At 45.0% G+C, this 17,077-nt stretch overlaps 1 protein-coding gene across 1 annotated transcript in view; it reads right to left on the bottom strand.

Annotated features, from left to right (window-relative positions):
* The window catches only part of LOC146858828 (uncharacterized), a 1,229,505-nt gene that overhangs the window by 1,067,954 nt on the left and 144,474 nt on the right, over positions 1–17,077 (bottom strand). The window contains exon 3 of the mRNA XM_085647127.1: positions 3,061–3,175. Within this exon, the coding sequence (XP_085503253.1) occupies positions 3,061–3,175 (115 nt within the window). The remainder of the gene's footprint in view (positions 1–3,060; positions 3,176–17,077) is intronic.

The raw sequence follows: 17,077 nt of genomic DNA, 5'->3' as shown, positions 1-17,077 counted from the left end.
GTCCCAAAAGCGAGACCTATTGGCTATGCCAAGCGGCCGAAAGTGAAAGTGATTGCAATCGCGATCAAACATCAAAGCGGCCGTGAAAGTGAAAGTAATCATGGTAAAGTGCGGCGCACGCGCACATGCACTGTAGCTCTAGGCTGGCCTGGTAGCACTTTTTGGCGCCCTCTCAATAAGTCTCGCTAGACCAGCGCATGCGCTAGGTCAGGCGAGACCTAAAAATGAAGTGCAGGTACTCTGGTATAGAGTACCTGCTTGTTTATGAGAAGTGCCAGTACTATCCAATTAAAGGTATTGCATTTTATCTTGAGAAGTGCCGGTACTCTCCCTCTCAAAAAAGAAAAATACCGGACAGTACCAGCCCATTTAAAGCACTGCAGTATTTCAATCTGTGACCAGAGCTCATATACTGATCTCTGCAGTGGGTGCATTAGTCCAACTAGCCACAAGGTCCAGCTTGATAGCCGTACAAAGTGCTGAAGAGCATTTTTGGGACAGTAGCACGCTACACTTTGAGGGAGTTCGTGCTTGGAATGGTATTGTTTGTATTTGCTTTGTTGTGATGTCTATATGTGGAGTGTTTTGGTGTCGCACGTTCTGTTATCGCGTCTTGGGTCGCGTCATTGAATACTGTAATGGCGGAAAGAGGCGCGAGCTGTAGAGCGTGCGCACTTTGCAGTAATTGGTTGTTAATTACTATTCTGCAGCTCGCGACACAATCCTCCCAGGGTGACAAGGAGCAGTTGATCAGTTACTCAACCACGTGAACTCCTGGAGGCAGGTTCTGGAGGGGGGTGGGAAAGGGTTTAGGTCCGGGGAAGAGGTGGGACGCACAGTTAAATGGACCGGGCATTTCCTATTTGTAAATGGCTGCTCCGCTAACGGACTATTCGGTGGATGATGGCACGGGAGATCTCGAAGACGAAATTGACGTCATCAAACAAAGCAAAGAGAACTGTTTTTTCTCCTCACTTACTGGCCCCCTTAATGTATAAGAACGTCGTATGTGCCCACACTGCACGCAGGGCTGGTCAGGTTAACATAATGCAATTAGGTCCTTATGGTAAAAGTGGGTTGAGATGTACCCTACATATTGCAATAAACTGATACAAAACGATGGGGAGATACACGTTTTCAGGCAAAGGGGTATTACACTTGCTGATTTCAGCAATTCTGTTTTTAATTAAAACAAGCATTGGCCGCGCGGCGGTAAAACTAACGCCATGCGGCCATAAAAGCGAAAGTGATCGCGATCGCTCTGAAAGCGAAAGTGATTGCGATGACACGCTAAAGCACAGTTTTCAAAGTGCTGCTGGCGGCCGGCTGCGCGCGTGCACGATCACGTGAACGCAAGCACTAGACCAGCCAGCAGCACTTTGAAAATCCCACATACAAAATGTCTCTCCGAGCCAGCGCATGCGCTGGGCTCAGCGAGACCTAAAAAGACGACCACCTTTCCTTTTACAGATACTCATTGACTTCAACCTAGAATTTACTCCAGGAATAGTTTCTAGTCCGTTTGACAACTGTTGTGATGGGGTTTGCAGAATTATAGCGGACACACTTGTTGGCATCTTTATAAAATCCTTCAAAACTTGTAAAAGTGAATTAATGTTATCAGAAGATTAAAGGCTGCATTATTGGCAACGTAGACATTGGTTGATGCAACCTGAGATGAGAACGACTGCCACTAGAGAGGAGACAGAATTTGAAAACGATTCGTCTCATACAGTGGGAGCAAAGGCGTGATCTCTAACCTCTACTCAGTTTTACTACATTATGCCAATCAAATTCATGGGCCTATCAGACAAACTCGGAATGTTCTTTGGGTATAATTATTCAGGACAAAGAGTATGAAAGATTACACTGAGATGTGGCTAGAAGTACCGTCAATGTACAAATGACCCAGAGATTCATTACAAAGTACTCTGTAACTGGCCCTATATACCCATTCAATTACACGGCAGGTCCCTCGGTGTCAGCCGCAAATGTTAGAGAGGCTGTGGTGAGGAGGGTGACATGTTGCATATCTGGTGGTCTCGCCCTGTGTTGAACCTGTTTTGGAAAGAGTTTTTGGAAGCGTTTAAGGCAATTCTGGGCCATCTGACTCCAGCAGGCCCGGGAGTGTTACTTCTGGGACTACGACCTTCTGGAGCTTCATGAAGGGAGACAGATCCCTGTTGTGTTAGTGTCTGGGGTCAGCCAATCTAACAACTGCATCCCTATGGAAAAGGTTGGAGGCCCCATCCATAACCCAGTAGCATATGAGACTTTAGCATAATTTAGCGATGGAGAAACTGGGTAGTAATGTCAAGGTTGAAAGTGTTAAACTTGATTGCAACTGGAAACCGCAGATGGAACAGATGGAACAGGGACCTCAAAACTTTGATAGAGGGAGAGAGACAGAGAGGATGAAGAAGCGTGAAAGAGGAGGGGAAGAGAAAATTATTATTATTACTGTTATTTGTAGAGTGCGCAGCTACCTCCAACGGAGGGGTCCCGGCGCTAGCAGCATGAGCAGAAGTATAGTCAAGGCACTGGAGAGTGCTAGGTCCTGTCGAACAACCATGTTTTCAGGGCTTTCCTGAAAACACGTTCTGATGTGGACTTCCGCGGATGTTCGGGCATAGAGTTCCACAACGCGGTTGTTCTTACCGAGAAAGCCCAGCCACCAATCCTAGCTTTCTTAAAGTGTGGAATTACCAGTAGCTCTTGGGAGACAGAAGAGAAAGAGAGGATGAAAGAAGGTGGGAACAAAGGAAAGGGTGAAGCTTAAAGATATATTGACAACCTTTTTCAGCTTTGTACATCATCACTGTCGCTATCACTTTATTTAATGGCACTCTTCATTGAGTTAGAAAGGATGAATTGTTAAGCCGTCCTCAGGGAATTAGAAACTATGGCCTGCAGGTTGCATTAACCCACTGAGCTACCTCGCTGATGTATTTATTTATCAAACGTTACACATATTTCGGACAGCAAACACTATATCAGGCTAGAAATTATGAGTTGGGTCCCTCCCTATCACCATCATTACACTGTATCTGAAGAAGTCACCTGGGCTCAGCTGAAAGCGGATGCGTTCTGCGGCCTTCGAGCACCTCTCCTGCAGCATGCTCAGCGTGACTTGCTCCAGCCTCCTGTGGTCTGTCGTGCTCATGTTTTGCAAAGACTGGGACAAAAAAACACAGAATGGTTACAAGAGGTTCCCGACCCGAAGGACTAGACCGAAGTCTGTCTAATGATGAACTTCAAAAGCTCTAAACTAAGCTTCCACCCCAAAAACCTAGACCTTACATGAAAACCTTTGCTTTGCCAAATCCTCCAAAGGGGACGATCTTTCCGGCAGTATCCTCCTAAATCAGAAACGCCCAGGAGCGTGGGCACCTCACCTAACCATTGTTCTTCAAAACCCAATTTTAACAGGAAATAAAATGAGAAACATAAGCAAAAGAAGAACCAGACCCCGCATTAGGAACACAAAATGCAGGAAATGCAAATTTGAGTAAGAACACAAAAACAACAAAAGGACATAGTAAGCATATTTAGGACTATATATTTGCATATGCTGTAGGTCATGAGGAAATGTTTGTTTTCTTTGGGTTACAACGTTGCACAGGTGCACAGCCCTTGAACGTTGTAGTGCATTAGTGGCACTGCCTCCCAGTTCACGTTCATCTGTCCCCTCAATCCCTACCGTAGCACAGACTTGTGTTTTATTTCCAGGTGCTTTATGCTTTATATCATTTTCATAATTATTAGAGTGCGTTTTGTAAATCAGACAGCTGCACACTACCAAAATCCAGAATATTGGTTGACACTTAGCTGGTCGATATCTGCCACGGAGAATCATAGCTAGTACTTGAGACAAGTCTCATCATAGCATCAACCCACTAGTCACTAGGCTGTCTTTCCCTCAGAGCAGCCTGGGAAGATCACTGAGTTCTAATTAGGTACCAGGTTCACCTAGCTCACAGAAGATGCCTGCACTGGCCAATGCCTTTAAAGAAATGGGCTATAGAATGATGCATATTTCCTGTGCAGAAGGCAGAATATGTACATGAAAATGGTTCTTATCTCAGTTGCTGTAAGTGTCTCAAAAAAAGAGACCCCGAAAACATTGCAACTTTATTGTTTACTTAAAGTTTCTCAAGTATGTGAAAATTGTGCAGTCAATAACAGTTTGACTATGTTTTAAAATAGTATTCTCATTATTCGGTGTAATTTGATACACTGACACATTCATTATACATATATGTATACCACATTCCTCCTGTAATAGCTTGTATCCCATAGTTGCAAAAGAAAAACAAGAGAAAAAAAAGGGAAAAGGGCAAACTATAAGCCAACATTGAGGGGCTTATTAAGATGCAGTCGGAAACGGCTCCAACTGTCAGTCTATTCTATTCTATTTTAAAATTAAAGACAGTGTAAGATGCACTGTGGCAGAGCTCCGGGTGAATCTCTGAGCCCACTAACAATCTGGACAAATCATTGGCACCAAAGCTGTTCTTGCAACTAGCTGGCATTCTTGTTGAGAGCACGGGGTCTCTAAAGTATGCCACGTGACTCACTGAGCGAGCAGCATCAATCTGAAACCAAACTTGTGGCATGCTGAGTGGCACAACTATGGCGGCTAGTCCTGGCCCGTATTATACCTCCGTTAAAAAATTCTTGTCCAGAGACTTTGATTTTTGATTTGCGTTTTGTATCATTAGAGAAGTAATTTAGCTTGGGTAGACATTGCTGATCCAGGACAAAAGTTTTTGAACGACATTTTTAAAAATGGTGGATGTGTTTCAATGATGATGTAATATTTCAGAAACCATGAGGCCTATGTACTTCATTTTGGTGTCAAAACATAGGTTTTAGGGGTCAAGTAGTCTTAAAGAGACATAAAATAACTCATCAGAGCAACCCTTTCACCATTTTCCAAAATGGCAGCTCTATAAAGATGTGTTTTAGCCATCATAGTGGTAACTGAGGCTGGACAGAAGACAGTTCGAGATGCTGCAGAAATATGGAAAGACGAAGCTCACAAAAGATTGAAACTGATGGGTGAAGAGAATCAAATATTTTTTATTACCTTTTTATCAAGTGCTACAAGTTGTATACAATGGAAAAAAAACTGGAATTTGTTTTCAAGAAATAGCAGAAACCATTGATTCACAACAACCAATATCCAAATCCAAAGCGACGACAACCAAATCCAATGTCCATCCTCTTAGAGGATCAATGGCTACCCCAGAGGATCTTCAATGTGTTATCTGTGGTTTAGCTAGAACAAGGGCCAAAGGGATTGACGAAAAAACAAAACAAGGAGTATGTGAGTCTCAAAGGGCAAACATGTTTTTATCTGCAGCTAGTTTCTTCCAAGATGAAGTTTCCAGCCAAATAGCTGATCTAAACAGGGAGGTGAATGTATTTGCAGCGATTTGTATGTCCACCCGAACTGCATGCGTTCATTCATTCGAAAACATTAATGTACAATGAGCTCCCAGCAGCAACGTAACCGCCAGCCTTCAGTTAAGTTTGCACTCTTTAAAAAAGCAAATGAACTTGCCTGCATCAAAAATTCGGCACCTATACCTGTGCAACTTCATAAACTCTGGTCATCAACATCGAACAAGATGAACTTGGAGAGGTTAACTCACCTAAACATTGCTGATGCTTCAGTGAACACTGAATTTACAATTATTGCAAGTGGAATTATTGTCAATGAGGAGTTGGTGCCTGCAGAGATATATTGAAAAGGTACAGACAATATTGTTCAAGAACTTAACAGCAAATTGGAGGAAGCTGACCTTCGTGTTGTTCCACATGTTGAGTGGGTGGTTTGAAATGGTTTTAATCGAGTCATTGTACTTTCAAATGACACAGATGGTATTATTGTGCTACTTAGATTTGTTGCAATGTTCATAACTCAATGATTGTCAGAGTTATGGCCACGTTATAGAACAGGCGAGAAAAGACACTTAGGGGCTGATTACGATGTAAGTGGGACCGACACTGACGGCAATTCGGTGTCGTTCCTCTGACATCTTTAACTGAGGTTAGACTGCCGCATTACGATGGAGCCTGTCGGGTGGTCAGTCAGATTGCATTCCCCACAAAGGGGATGGTGCCTTATCAGGCACCGCCATGGGGATTACGATCCACCTTTCCCCCAGCCATTTCACGTAGGTTCTTCCGACATGAAAAGGCTGGTGGAACAGCTTTTTTGGGGCCCCTAGGAGGGCCCCTGTCCCCAGTGGCCCTCCGCTATGGGCCCGGGTGGTCACCTGTATTGGCCTCTTAAACATCCCTGCACCGTGTGGCAGGCACCACATGGTGCCTGCTACAGGGTGCAAGGGTGCTTGTAAACATGCCTCTTTGCATTGGGGCTTGTGCTGCGGCCCTTTCCAGGCCGCATCACAAGCCTCAATGCAAAGAGGCATGTTTCCAACTGCCTCCATGGCGGTCGGATCCTAATTTGGCGGGCGGGACTACCAACTAACTGTCATTTGGTCCCGTTCCTGCAACAATGGGGGTCGGATGCTCGTCCGACTGACATCGTAATCGGCCCCTTAATTCCGTTTCTTATTCTGTACAAGAAACCTTACCCAGAGATGCCTGGTGTTCTTATCCTACTGTATATCCAGGGGAGTAGCCAAATCACCATCCATGGCCTTGGCTAATTAATAAAACAAACATACAAAAAACGGCCTGCAAGGGACAAATTGGGTGTGTTATTCCATCCACAATAGAATATTATTTACTAATGGTTTATTGCAATCGCTTTGCATACATTACTCTAGAGATTATGTCCAAAGAAACTGCTCCAGACAGCTGCAAATTCATATCTGTTACCACCACATAATTTAATATACTGAATCATCAACCATTGCCACTTTTATACAAACATTAAAAAGTTCTTATTGCAACAAACATCAATCAAAGACAAATATTTTTTAGATTTTTCGGGACATTAGGTTTGATATTAATTGTATACACATGTGGACGACCCACAAGACAATTAAACAAAGATATAGGCTGTCTATGAGTTGAAAAAATATATGAGGAAAGAGTCTATAATACATTTATCAATGTTTGTATAAAAGTGACAATGGTTGATGATTCAGTATATTAAATTATGTGGTGGTAACAGATATGAATTTGTAATGAGTAAATAAAATAAGAACAAGGTGAGTTGCAGCTGTCTGGAGCAGTAGTGTCCCTGCTCTTTGGGTCACTTTTGACACAGCATTTACGAATGCACATCCCAATCCGGGATAAATGGACCGAATGTTTTGGGCTGGAACTCACTGACAAAAACTGGGCATCAGGTATAGATGACGCAGAGGGTTTCCCAAAATATACCCAATTCAACTACCTACACCAGATGCACCTAACCCCGAGACGTATTGCAAGCATGTTTAAAGATGCAAGTTCTTGATGCCCACACTGCCATCAGGTAGATGGAGACTTCTTTCACATGGTGTGGCAGTATCACAGTATAGTACAATTTTGGCAGAAAGCATTAGGGAACTGGCGAAGGCAAGCGGGTTGAACTGGGAGCACGCATTCACTCCATTATGTTATGTTAATTTTATTTTATTTGTTCTTAAACTTTATTCACATTTCAAGAGGGGCATACAATTGGTGTGTTCCAGCACAATGAAGTTGTCATTATACATTTATGACGGCAGCATAGCGCTATTATATCGTGACAGTTCATGCAATAATCTACACGGACGTGGTTGGGGCATATCTGTGGTATGCATTATGTGGTGTCAGGGAATAGGGACGTATGGATGGGTGTCCGTTATGTCTTTATGCAGGGTCTCGATGTGGTTCATTTTGTGAGTTCATATTTGGAGAGGTTGGGCTTTCATCAGTATCGTCTTATCGGCGGAGGTATGTCACCAGTGGGGCCCAGATGTCATGCGGACGGCTCGCAAGGAGAATGAGGTTCCAGTACTCGGTCAGGTGTGTGTCTGGCAGTGTGCTTAGTCGATGGTGCTGGTTTGCGACCTGAGTGTTTCGCCACCCTTCGCTTGGCCAGCAGCAGCAGCATCGCCACTAAACGGCGGCTAGCATCAGGGACATCTTTAACATGGTCTAGTAAGCACATGAGAGGGCCTGGTGCAATGTGGTCAGATGAGATGGTGCTTATGATCTGGCACACTGCCCGCCAGTGGTCAGCCACACGCAGACATGTCCAGGCTGGGTGTATGAACGTGGCGTTTGGTGCTGAGCACCACGCGCATATAGCATTCGCAGTTAAGCCCATTTTGTGGAGAGTCTGTGGGGTACGATACTGTCTAGGTATTTGAAATGTATCAGCCTCAACCTGTAGTTGAGGGAGAGTCTTTCAGTCTGGTTGCAGCAATATTGCCACTGTTCTACTGATGGCCCCGTGCAGGTTCGTTTAGTGTCTACCGGGGATGCTGCTAGTAATAGTGAGTAGAGCCTGGTTATAAGCTTGTGAGGTGATGTGGCTGCATGAATGTGTTCAAGTGCTGTGTTCACGGCGGGGAGTTCGGAACGTGCTGTTTGTGTTTCTTCTGGTTGCCCTAATTCGGTAGTACAGCAGGGTATCTAGTGGGGTGGTTGTGGTTGCTGCTGTATGCCGAGGGAGAAACTGTCCATTTTGGTAGGGCTCTGCAGAAGTACGTATAACCCAGGGACTTCGCACAGCGTGCCATACTTTTGTTGTGCAGTGGGGGAAAAGAGGGGTTCTCTGCTAGCTGCATTGATGGTACGTATAAAGTGTCAGAGGCAGTCTGTTTCAGATACCCTCCCATGCCCAGTGCACGGACTCCACTGTATTTATTTCTTCTCTAGGTGCTTTGTATTGCAGGAATAATGCCGTCTGGAGCGGTCAAAGGGAAGCTGCCAGATGTGGCTGGAAAGGCGTTGAGTGTAGCCAGAAGTGCAAGAAACTGCCTGGAGCACAGAGTACGTACAGTTTTACGTCTGGGCCCCCCATTCCACCGTGCGTGAAGGGAAGTGTCAGGGTTTCATATGCGATATGCGGCTGCTGACCAGCCCATGTTAACGTGATCAGGTTTGAGCGCAGCCTTTTAAAAAATTGCATTGTGAGGGGGAGTAGAACGTTAAGGAAGAGATATAAAAATGTTGGCAAGACCACCATCTTAGCTATTACAATGCGGTCAGCCAAGAAGAGTGGGAGCTTGTTCCATACCAGGATTTTAGTCTTTAGCCATTCCACCGCTCGGCCGTAATTCACTTTCCGTAGTTCGTCCGGGTCTCTGCTTAGCCATATACCTAGATATTTGGTTGGTTCGGTGGCCCACATAGTGTGATATCATCAGCATACATAGAGATCACTAGGCTACGGGCCATGAATGCAATGCCTCGCTCTGTGTGGTGTTGGCATAGCCAAGCTGCTAGCGGTTCCATCGGAATTGCAAACAACACTGGGGAGATTGGTCATCCTGTCGTGTGCCCCTGGTGATCGCGATAGGATTGGTTAGCTGCCCGTTAATTTTACTAAGTGCCGAGGGTAATTTGTATAGCATACAGATCTTGTGGATACATTTCGAGCTGAAGCCCAGCAAGCCGAGGAGCGAAAAAAGGAAGGGCCACTCTAGAGAGTTGAATGCCTTGGTGGCATCTAGAACAGCCACCACTGCTGGCAGGGAGGGGTTAATTTGGTGCTTTACCAAAAATATTGTACGTAAATTGTGTGATGTGGCCTGTCCCGGAGTAAAGCCAGATTCATTGGGGCGTATAATTAGGGGCATGAGCGGGAGGAGCCAATTTGCCTGCAGATTCGCGTATATTTTATTGTCAGTGTTGATAATTAATAGGGGGCGATAGGAGTCGCAGAACTCAGGTACCTTGTCTGGTTTAAGTATGATTGTGATTAGTGCTTCGCAGAGAGAAGAGGGGAAATGGCCCAGGGCGATTGATTCCCTGTACATTTTGACGAGATGGGGGATCAGAATAGAAGTGTATCCTTTATAGAACGCAGGGGCCAGTCCGTCCAGTCCTCTTGCTTTGTCGCCAGGGAGGCCGGCAATAACGTGTGCGATTTCTTCGGTCGTCAAAGGGGCATCTAGATAAACTCTGTGCCCTGGGTCAAGCCTTAGCAGCTTGACTGAATCAAAGTACTGCTGTAGTGTGTCCTGGGTACTCACCGCCCCGGCCGTGTACAATTGGGAATAGAAAGAGGTAATTGCTGCTGCTATCTCTGCAGGGGACGTGATCCTGCAACCGGCATCGTCTGGCAATTCTGTCACATATGAGGATGCGTGTGGCTTCCTCAGCACATCAGCCAGAATTTTACCAGGGCGATCCCCCTCTCTGTATTGGCAAGCCTGTGCCTCCCGGCCTAGGTAACTCACTTCCCGTCCTGCTTCAGTGTGATATTCCGATAGTTTTGTCCTAATCTCTGCCATTGTGGCTGGAATGGGGTTGGTGTTATGCATCTGGTCAAGTGTTTTGATTTCCGCCTCTAGTCTCTCCAGGGTTCGGCGGATGGCCCGGAGCACCCCAGATTGCTTAGCTATGCACACACCCCGAATAACTGCTTTAAACGTTTCCCACAGAGTTGAAGATGAGTCAACCAAGCCAGTGTTTAATTCAAAAACTCCTATTATGGTGCTGCTCAGTTCTTCTTTGAATGCTGCATCTTTCAATGCAAAGGGGGGCAGGCGCCACGAGAACATGCGTCATAGAGTCTGTGGAATCTGGAGGACCAGGCGTTCAGGGGAATGGTCAGACAGGGTGAGGGCCATGTGTTTGACAGAGGAGGTCCAGCCAGCTACATCCCAGGATACTAGCCATAAGTCAATGTGGGACCAGGAGCTATGAGTGGTAGAAATGCAGGTGCCCTCGCACTTATTGGGGTGGGCATGACGCCAGGCATCTATTAGCGCATCATCCAGTATGAGTGAGTGTAGTGTTGCGGTGGCTTGCGGGTGCTGTAGTTTAGTACCTGAGCAATCAAGAGTGTTCTGCAGTGCAATGTTAAAATCGCCACCCCAGGCTATTGGGTAGGGGCCATGCGATGAAATTAGCTGCCAAATATGGAGTAAAAAGTCTGGGTCATCTGAATTTGGTCCATATATAGCCACCATGACTAATGGTTGTGAGTAGAGCGTTCCTGCCAGTATAGCGTATCTGCCTGCTGCATCAATATGCGCATGTGTATTGCGCCAGGGAAGGTATTTTTTTAGCAGAATGATGACTCCTCTAGCATAGTTAGAGTATACAGAGGAGTAGGAATCGCCCCACCATCGAGCACGAAGTCGAGCAGTGTGAGTAGTAGGAAGGTGCGTCTCTTGTAGAAAACATACATCGATTTTGTGTCGAGCAAGGTAGTTGTGCATGAGACAGGATTTACGGTGGTCGTTAATGCCCCTAATGTTCCAGGTTAGGAATGTTACTTCAGTCATGAGTCAGTCCTTGGGTGCATTTGTTGCTGTGTGTGGTGCCAGCAATAATTGTGATGCTGAGTGTAATAGTACTGCCTCTTAGTGCGAAAGGTAACACATTCAAAGTTGTTCATAACCAGTAAAACAACAACTGTCGGGGAAACAGTCCCTGTTTCCAATGCCCTCTTTGAACCACCCATGTCCACCTCCCTCCCACTCAAAACCTCCAATTAGGTTGAGTTAAAGTACCCTCCCCACCCAGAATTCCCCAACTTGAAACGCTAAGAGAGTTCATGGGATTTATCCCGTTACGGTACGTGGACTCTGTAAGTCAACTCCCCCGCTTCAAAGGCAGGGTGGCCAAACGGTGAAGTGCATTTGGAAGTAGTATATGAGGTCTTGGCTTGCTGTGTCCAGACGGGTATAGGGGGAGCGTAACTCCATAATGCACTAATGTCCCAGCGTTTTAGTGGTACATCACAGAGCAGTAGAGCAGTTCTGATCTGATGGATATTATGTTGCATAGGTCATTAGTAGTTGTCACTGGTGCGGCCATCCTCAAATGATGCGAGCGGACCACGTGAGTGGGTTTTGTGTAATTGTTTGGCATATGCCATGGTGCATTGGAGTCAGTGAAGTAGCGCAGTTTGCCATTAGTGTCTATTCGCAGTTTAGCTGGGTACATGAGCGCATATGGAATGTTCAGTTGTTGGAAGATTCGTTGGGCCGGTAGAAAGTCTTGCCTTGCTGCCTGTACTGCCATGGTGAAATCAGGATAGAATGAGAGAGTGTTTCTTTGATGTCTGACTTACCCCATTCCTCTGGCTTTTCGCAGGATTGTGTTGCGGTCACGATAATTTAGGATGCAGGCTATTATTGGCCTAGCAGAGGCCCCAGGGGAAGGCCGTAGGCCAAGTGACCAGTGTGCTCTCTGAACAATGAAGATCTCAGAAAAGGCAGTGCCAAACAGATCACAAAGTAGCGACTTTAGGTAGCCCCCCATTTTGGATATGGCTGTAGATTCGGGGATTCCAGTGATATGAAGATTATTGTTGGTTCTCGGGCTGGTATCATCTGCATCGGATACTCTAGCTTCCAAGTGGGTTATCAGAGTGTCACGCGAATCCACACGTTGCTTGACCTGTTCAAGACGGGTGCTAGGTGGCCAACTTTTGAGTCTATTGTTTTCAGGCTAGATTTGACCTCTAGGAGCAATGATCGTATGTCTAATTTTGCACCCCAGTGGTGTCAGTTTCTGTGGCCTGTTCTTCTGCCTCTTGAGGTGGGTATCCATATCTACCGATGCGCCGGCCGTCAAAGGTTAGCTTGGGTTGCTTGGTGTCAGTCTTTCCTATCGCCGCTTCGGTTGGAGCACAAGGATTGGAGAATGTGCTGAGAGGTGCCCTCAGTATGTTGCTGTTGTGGTGCTTGGTTTCTTTCCGTTTTGAACCACTGACTGCTTGTTGGCCCGCGCACAACCAATTTCAGTTAAAGATTTTTTAATGGTTCAAAAGTTTATCGTGTGCTCCTGGGCTGGCGTGTTCCATTCAAGAACGCCAATGTAATGAATACCTTGTTGCGCTTCCAAATTCAATTGGTTGCTTCCCCCTGGGCACTACTTATATCCTAGGCAAGGATTTGTTAGTTTGCGTTGTTTTGCTTCACAATTGAGTGCTGACTCTTGTCGTAATTCTTAACTTTATTTATTTTCCTTTCGATGTTTTTAAGTTAGACATTATCTTCATGTCATCATTTGTTGAACATTATTTCTCTACAAGCCTTCTTTTGGCTCCAATGCATTTCGGGCTACCCGCCCTTCTTCAGGGAGCATTACTGAAAAATAATCATAGCACACATACTAATCAGGGGATTAACTCTACTAACAAGGTTCAACATTATCCCCAGTGTTATCGTTTCTTGGTGATTGACTATGTCTACTAAATAATGTGTGTGGTGCTCGAGGTTATAAAACATGCAATATTGTGGTTATTAGGCGTTTTTGTAACGCGTGCGGTATTATTTTTGTCAAGCATATTTCTAACGCGAGTCGGTGTTGCGTGGTGATTTTTATCAGCGTGTGCTCGTGTCACAAGATTATTATTAAAACTGTGCCGATCAAACCTGTTGTAAACTCATGGTTACTCACGGTATTTCTGTGTCGGTTCCTCTAATGCCTTTAATTTAGGAAACGAGAATAGCGTTTAAGTAAGCGTTTTAGCACAGCAGGATTTATACAAGTAACGGCGCTGATTACAGCTTACTTACAGTGAATGTGAAGATGCTGAGGCGTTTAGAGTCCTATTCTCAATGTATGTTTCTCGGTGTCGGCTTCTCTATTTTCGAAACGACGAGTCATGTGGTTGATAAAAATGTAGTACTGTGTAACTTAGATGCTGGTAGTTGCATCACGTGTAATCAACATAAACATAGGACTAGCCGGTCAATCTGTTAAGTGGTGGCCATATTCAAAGGTTGAAGTATCTTTCGCCTCTGTGTGATGAAAATTCCCAACTCTCTTCACAATTTGAATATGTTTATGTACCAACGAGCTTCCTTGCAAGGATCCGGGTAGGCGTGAAGGCTCGGGCTGCGCACACAGCCCGAGCCTTCACGCCTACCCGGATCCTCGCAAGCTCCCCAGGTTATTCGCGTTACCATACGCTTCTGCCGCGGAACTATCGGCTACCTCGCAACTACTACGTTGTCGTTATCTGGGCTCCCGCCCCACGGCTTCATTGTTTTCCTATCGCTACAAAAACAGACGTTCCGGCTCCCTCGTAACTCTTTACGTATCCAGGAATTGGCTGGACTCATATCTGACGGGCCATTTTACTCCTCCTAGTGGCTCACCGTAATTCTGGTTAACTTTCCCGCCTCCACGGATTTCTGAACATCCTACGAGTCCCTGCCTTCAACACTAACGTTCGTAATTGATGTATGAGACGGAATTGGGCATCACACACCACCCAGTGTGGATCATCTCCTCTTCCCGCTCCCTGCACTGCTTCCCCCCAGGCAAATAATTGTCATTCTCCTGTCCTGAAGAGATCCCACCACTCGCTAAGGGATCGAAACGTCGTCGACAACCATTTCTAAACTCCATTGTATTGCAAATTGAAATGTCGGAGTATGAAATGTCTTACTGACTTTTTGTTAATAACTACCTTCGAGCACCAAAAAGTCACCTTTTAAATCACTTGCCTGGTTACCGGAAATCGGCTGATTTCCTATTACCCTGCCACCAACTCACTCACTGTTTTATATTTTTTTCTCACTATTTACTGTAATTTACCAGTAATTTCTGCATTGTCTTCAAACATAAAACCCAATTTTTCATTGTACTAATTGTGGCATCTTAATTTACTCTACTTGAATGGGACCACTGTTCCTTTATAAAAATGACAAAAATAATACCACACGAGTTACAAAAACGCCTAATAACCACAATATTGCATGTTTTATAACTTCGAGCACCACACACATTATTTAGTAGACATAGTCAATCACCAAGAAACGATAACACTGGGGATAATGTTGAACCATGTTAGTAAAGATAATCCTCTGATTAGTATGTGTGCTATTATTATTTTTCAGTAATGCTCACTGAAGAAGGGCGGGTAGCCCGAAATGCATTGGAGCCAAAAGAAGGCTTGTAGAGAAATGATGTTTAACAAATGATATGTAGTAAGTTTATTATTCCCAGTGGTTCCCTTAATATTAGCGTCTAGTTTTTCCGCCTATTATTAATTTTGCACTTTTATACACCGCTGAGCACTTATGATCCTTTTTCACACCGCTAGTGTTTAGTTCAGGCCGTTTTAAATAGTTCCGTATCATCTCACACACGCCGAGCACTCATGTTCTTTCTCTGTTTGACACATAAGATCTGACACTGATTGTGTTTAATTATTGCTGCTTATGAATAGCCGTATACCGCCCACTGAGCACTCTCACCGAGCACTCGTGTTTTCTTTATAATATGCCGACTTAATGTTCACGCTTTCGTAATGTTTAACACTTATTCGTATAACCACATTTTCACAGCACAAGTCACATTAATTTAAGACATTGAGTCACATACCAAGTCTCCTCGTGTATTTAGTTCATATTTACATTAATTCACAAGACATTGTACCCTGAAGAAGGATGTACAACCCGAAATGCATTGGAGCATAAGGAGTATGCATCAGTTAAATCATCAATGAATGAAACAAAATGTTATTGCACCAAACTGAATTCATATGAAGAATGAAAAATAAATATGAATGAAATCATAGTGATTGATTAATTCACTCATACAACGTGCACCACGAACTGTTAAAATAACCTCCCAGAGGGCTTGGTTGTGCCCACGGGGACGTTCCCTAGCGTAGAGAATGCTATCTACTGTTTAACAAATGATGACATGAAGATAATGTCTAACTTAAAAACATCGAAAGGAAAATAAATAAAGTTAAGAATTACGACAAGAGTCAGCACTCATTTGTGAAGCGAAACAACGCAAACTAACAAATCCTCTCCTAGGATATTAATAGTGCCCAGGGGGACGCAACCAAGTGAATTTAGAAGCGCAACAAGGTATTCTTTCCGTTTTGGCCAGCAGTGGTGTTCTGTACATTCTCTTTGTCTGATTGGGCGGTAGTTTCTTAGGGCCAGATGTGCGACCCCTTTGTGCACACGGAAACGGAAGATCGGCCTGTTTGCGACCGCAAAAAAGGGTAATGGCATGTACAAATGCTATTTTGAGAGTCACTGAGTCGCAAAATAGTGTTTGCGACTCCCGCAGTTAGGAAGGGGCGTCCCTTTCTAATAGCGGCACTCACTGCCATGTTCTGTTGTTTTGCGACCGCTTTGTTAAATGCATCCCGTTTTCCGTTAAGGAAAACGGGCTGCATTTAAAAAAATTAAACTTTATTTAAAAGCAGTCCAAGACATGGTGGTCTGCTGACCCCAGCAGGCCACCATCCCTGGGAGTGCTAGCCATTCCCAATGGGGTTGTTAATTGCTCTTGCCTCATGAATATTTATGAGGCATGCAATTTGTGACCCCATTGGTAATTGCTAACAGTTTCTGTGACACTGTTGTACATTGCATTTTGCGAGTCGCAAAGCGACGCAATTTGTGAGTCGCAAAATGTAAGGGTCGTACATCTGGCCCTTAGAGCCCAATCTTAAGGGGTGTAACGGCGAGAGTCTGAATTGCGCACCCTGCAAGATAGACCGCTGGGGCATCATCTCTATGTGTGATTTGAATGGGGTTATGTACTTGGTCTCTTGCAACTGGTCTTTTGTTCAGGTGTTCCTCTCAGTGCAGGTGCTTGAGTTGTGGCGTCTTCAGACTGGCTGAGCGCTGCTGATTGTAGCGGCAAGCGCTTTCTGGTGGTCAAGTTCCCAGGATGGGACGGCAAGTGTGTTGCCGTTCAGGTAGCTTTTTGGCGGAGGGAACTGCGGTCGCTCAGAAGTAGGGCTGCCTCTGGAATCGCAATGCGGCAGGGGATGTTGTTCAGTTCTTCGCTGCAGCCTCAGTTTTTCCGGTTCAAATCGGCACACTAGTTCTGTGCGTGTTTAGTTGTGGCAGGTCCGGGAAGGGGTTAGCAGGGTGTCAATGCCCGCTTTGTCAGTGCAGGCAGGCAGCTGGCGATGCGTGTTTCGTGAATGTATGACATTACAACGCATACATTTACAACGCAT

This window comes from Triturus cristatus, chromosome 3_2 (genome assembly GCF_964204655.1).
Source record: "Triturus cristatus chromosome 3_2, aTriCri1.1, whole genome shotgun sequence".
Classification (NCBI taxonomy): domain Eukaryota; kingdom Metazoa; phylum Chordata; class Amphibia; order Caudata; family Salamandridae; genus Triturus; species Triturus cristatus.
The sequence above is the reverse complement of the archived record's forward strand: the minus strand, read 5'-3'. Positions and strand labels throughout refer to the sequence as shown.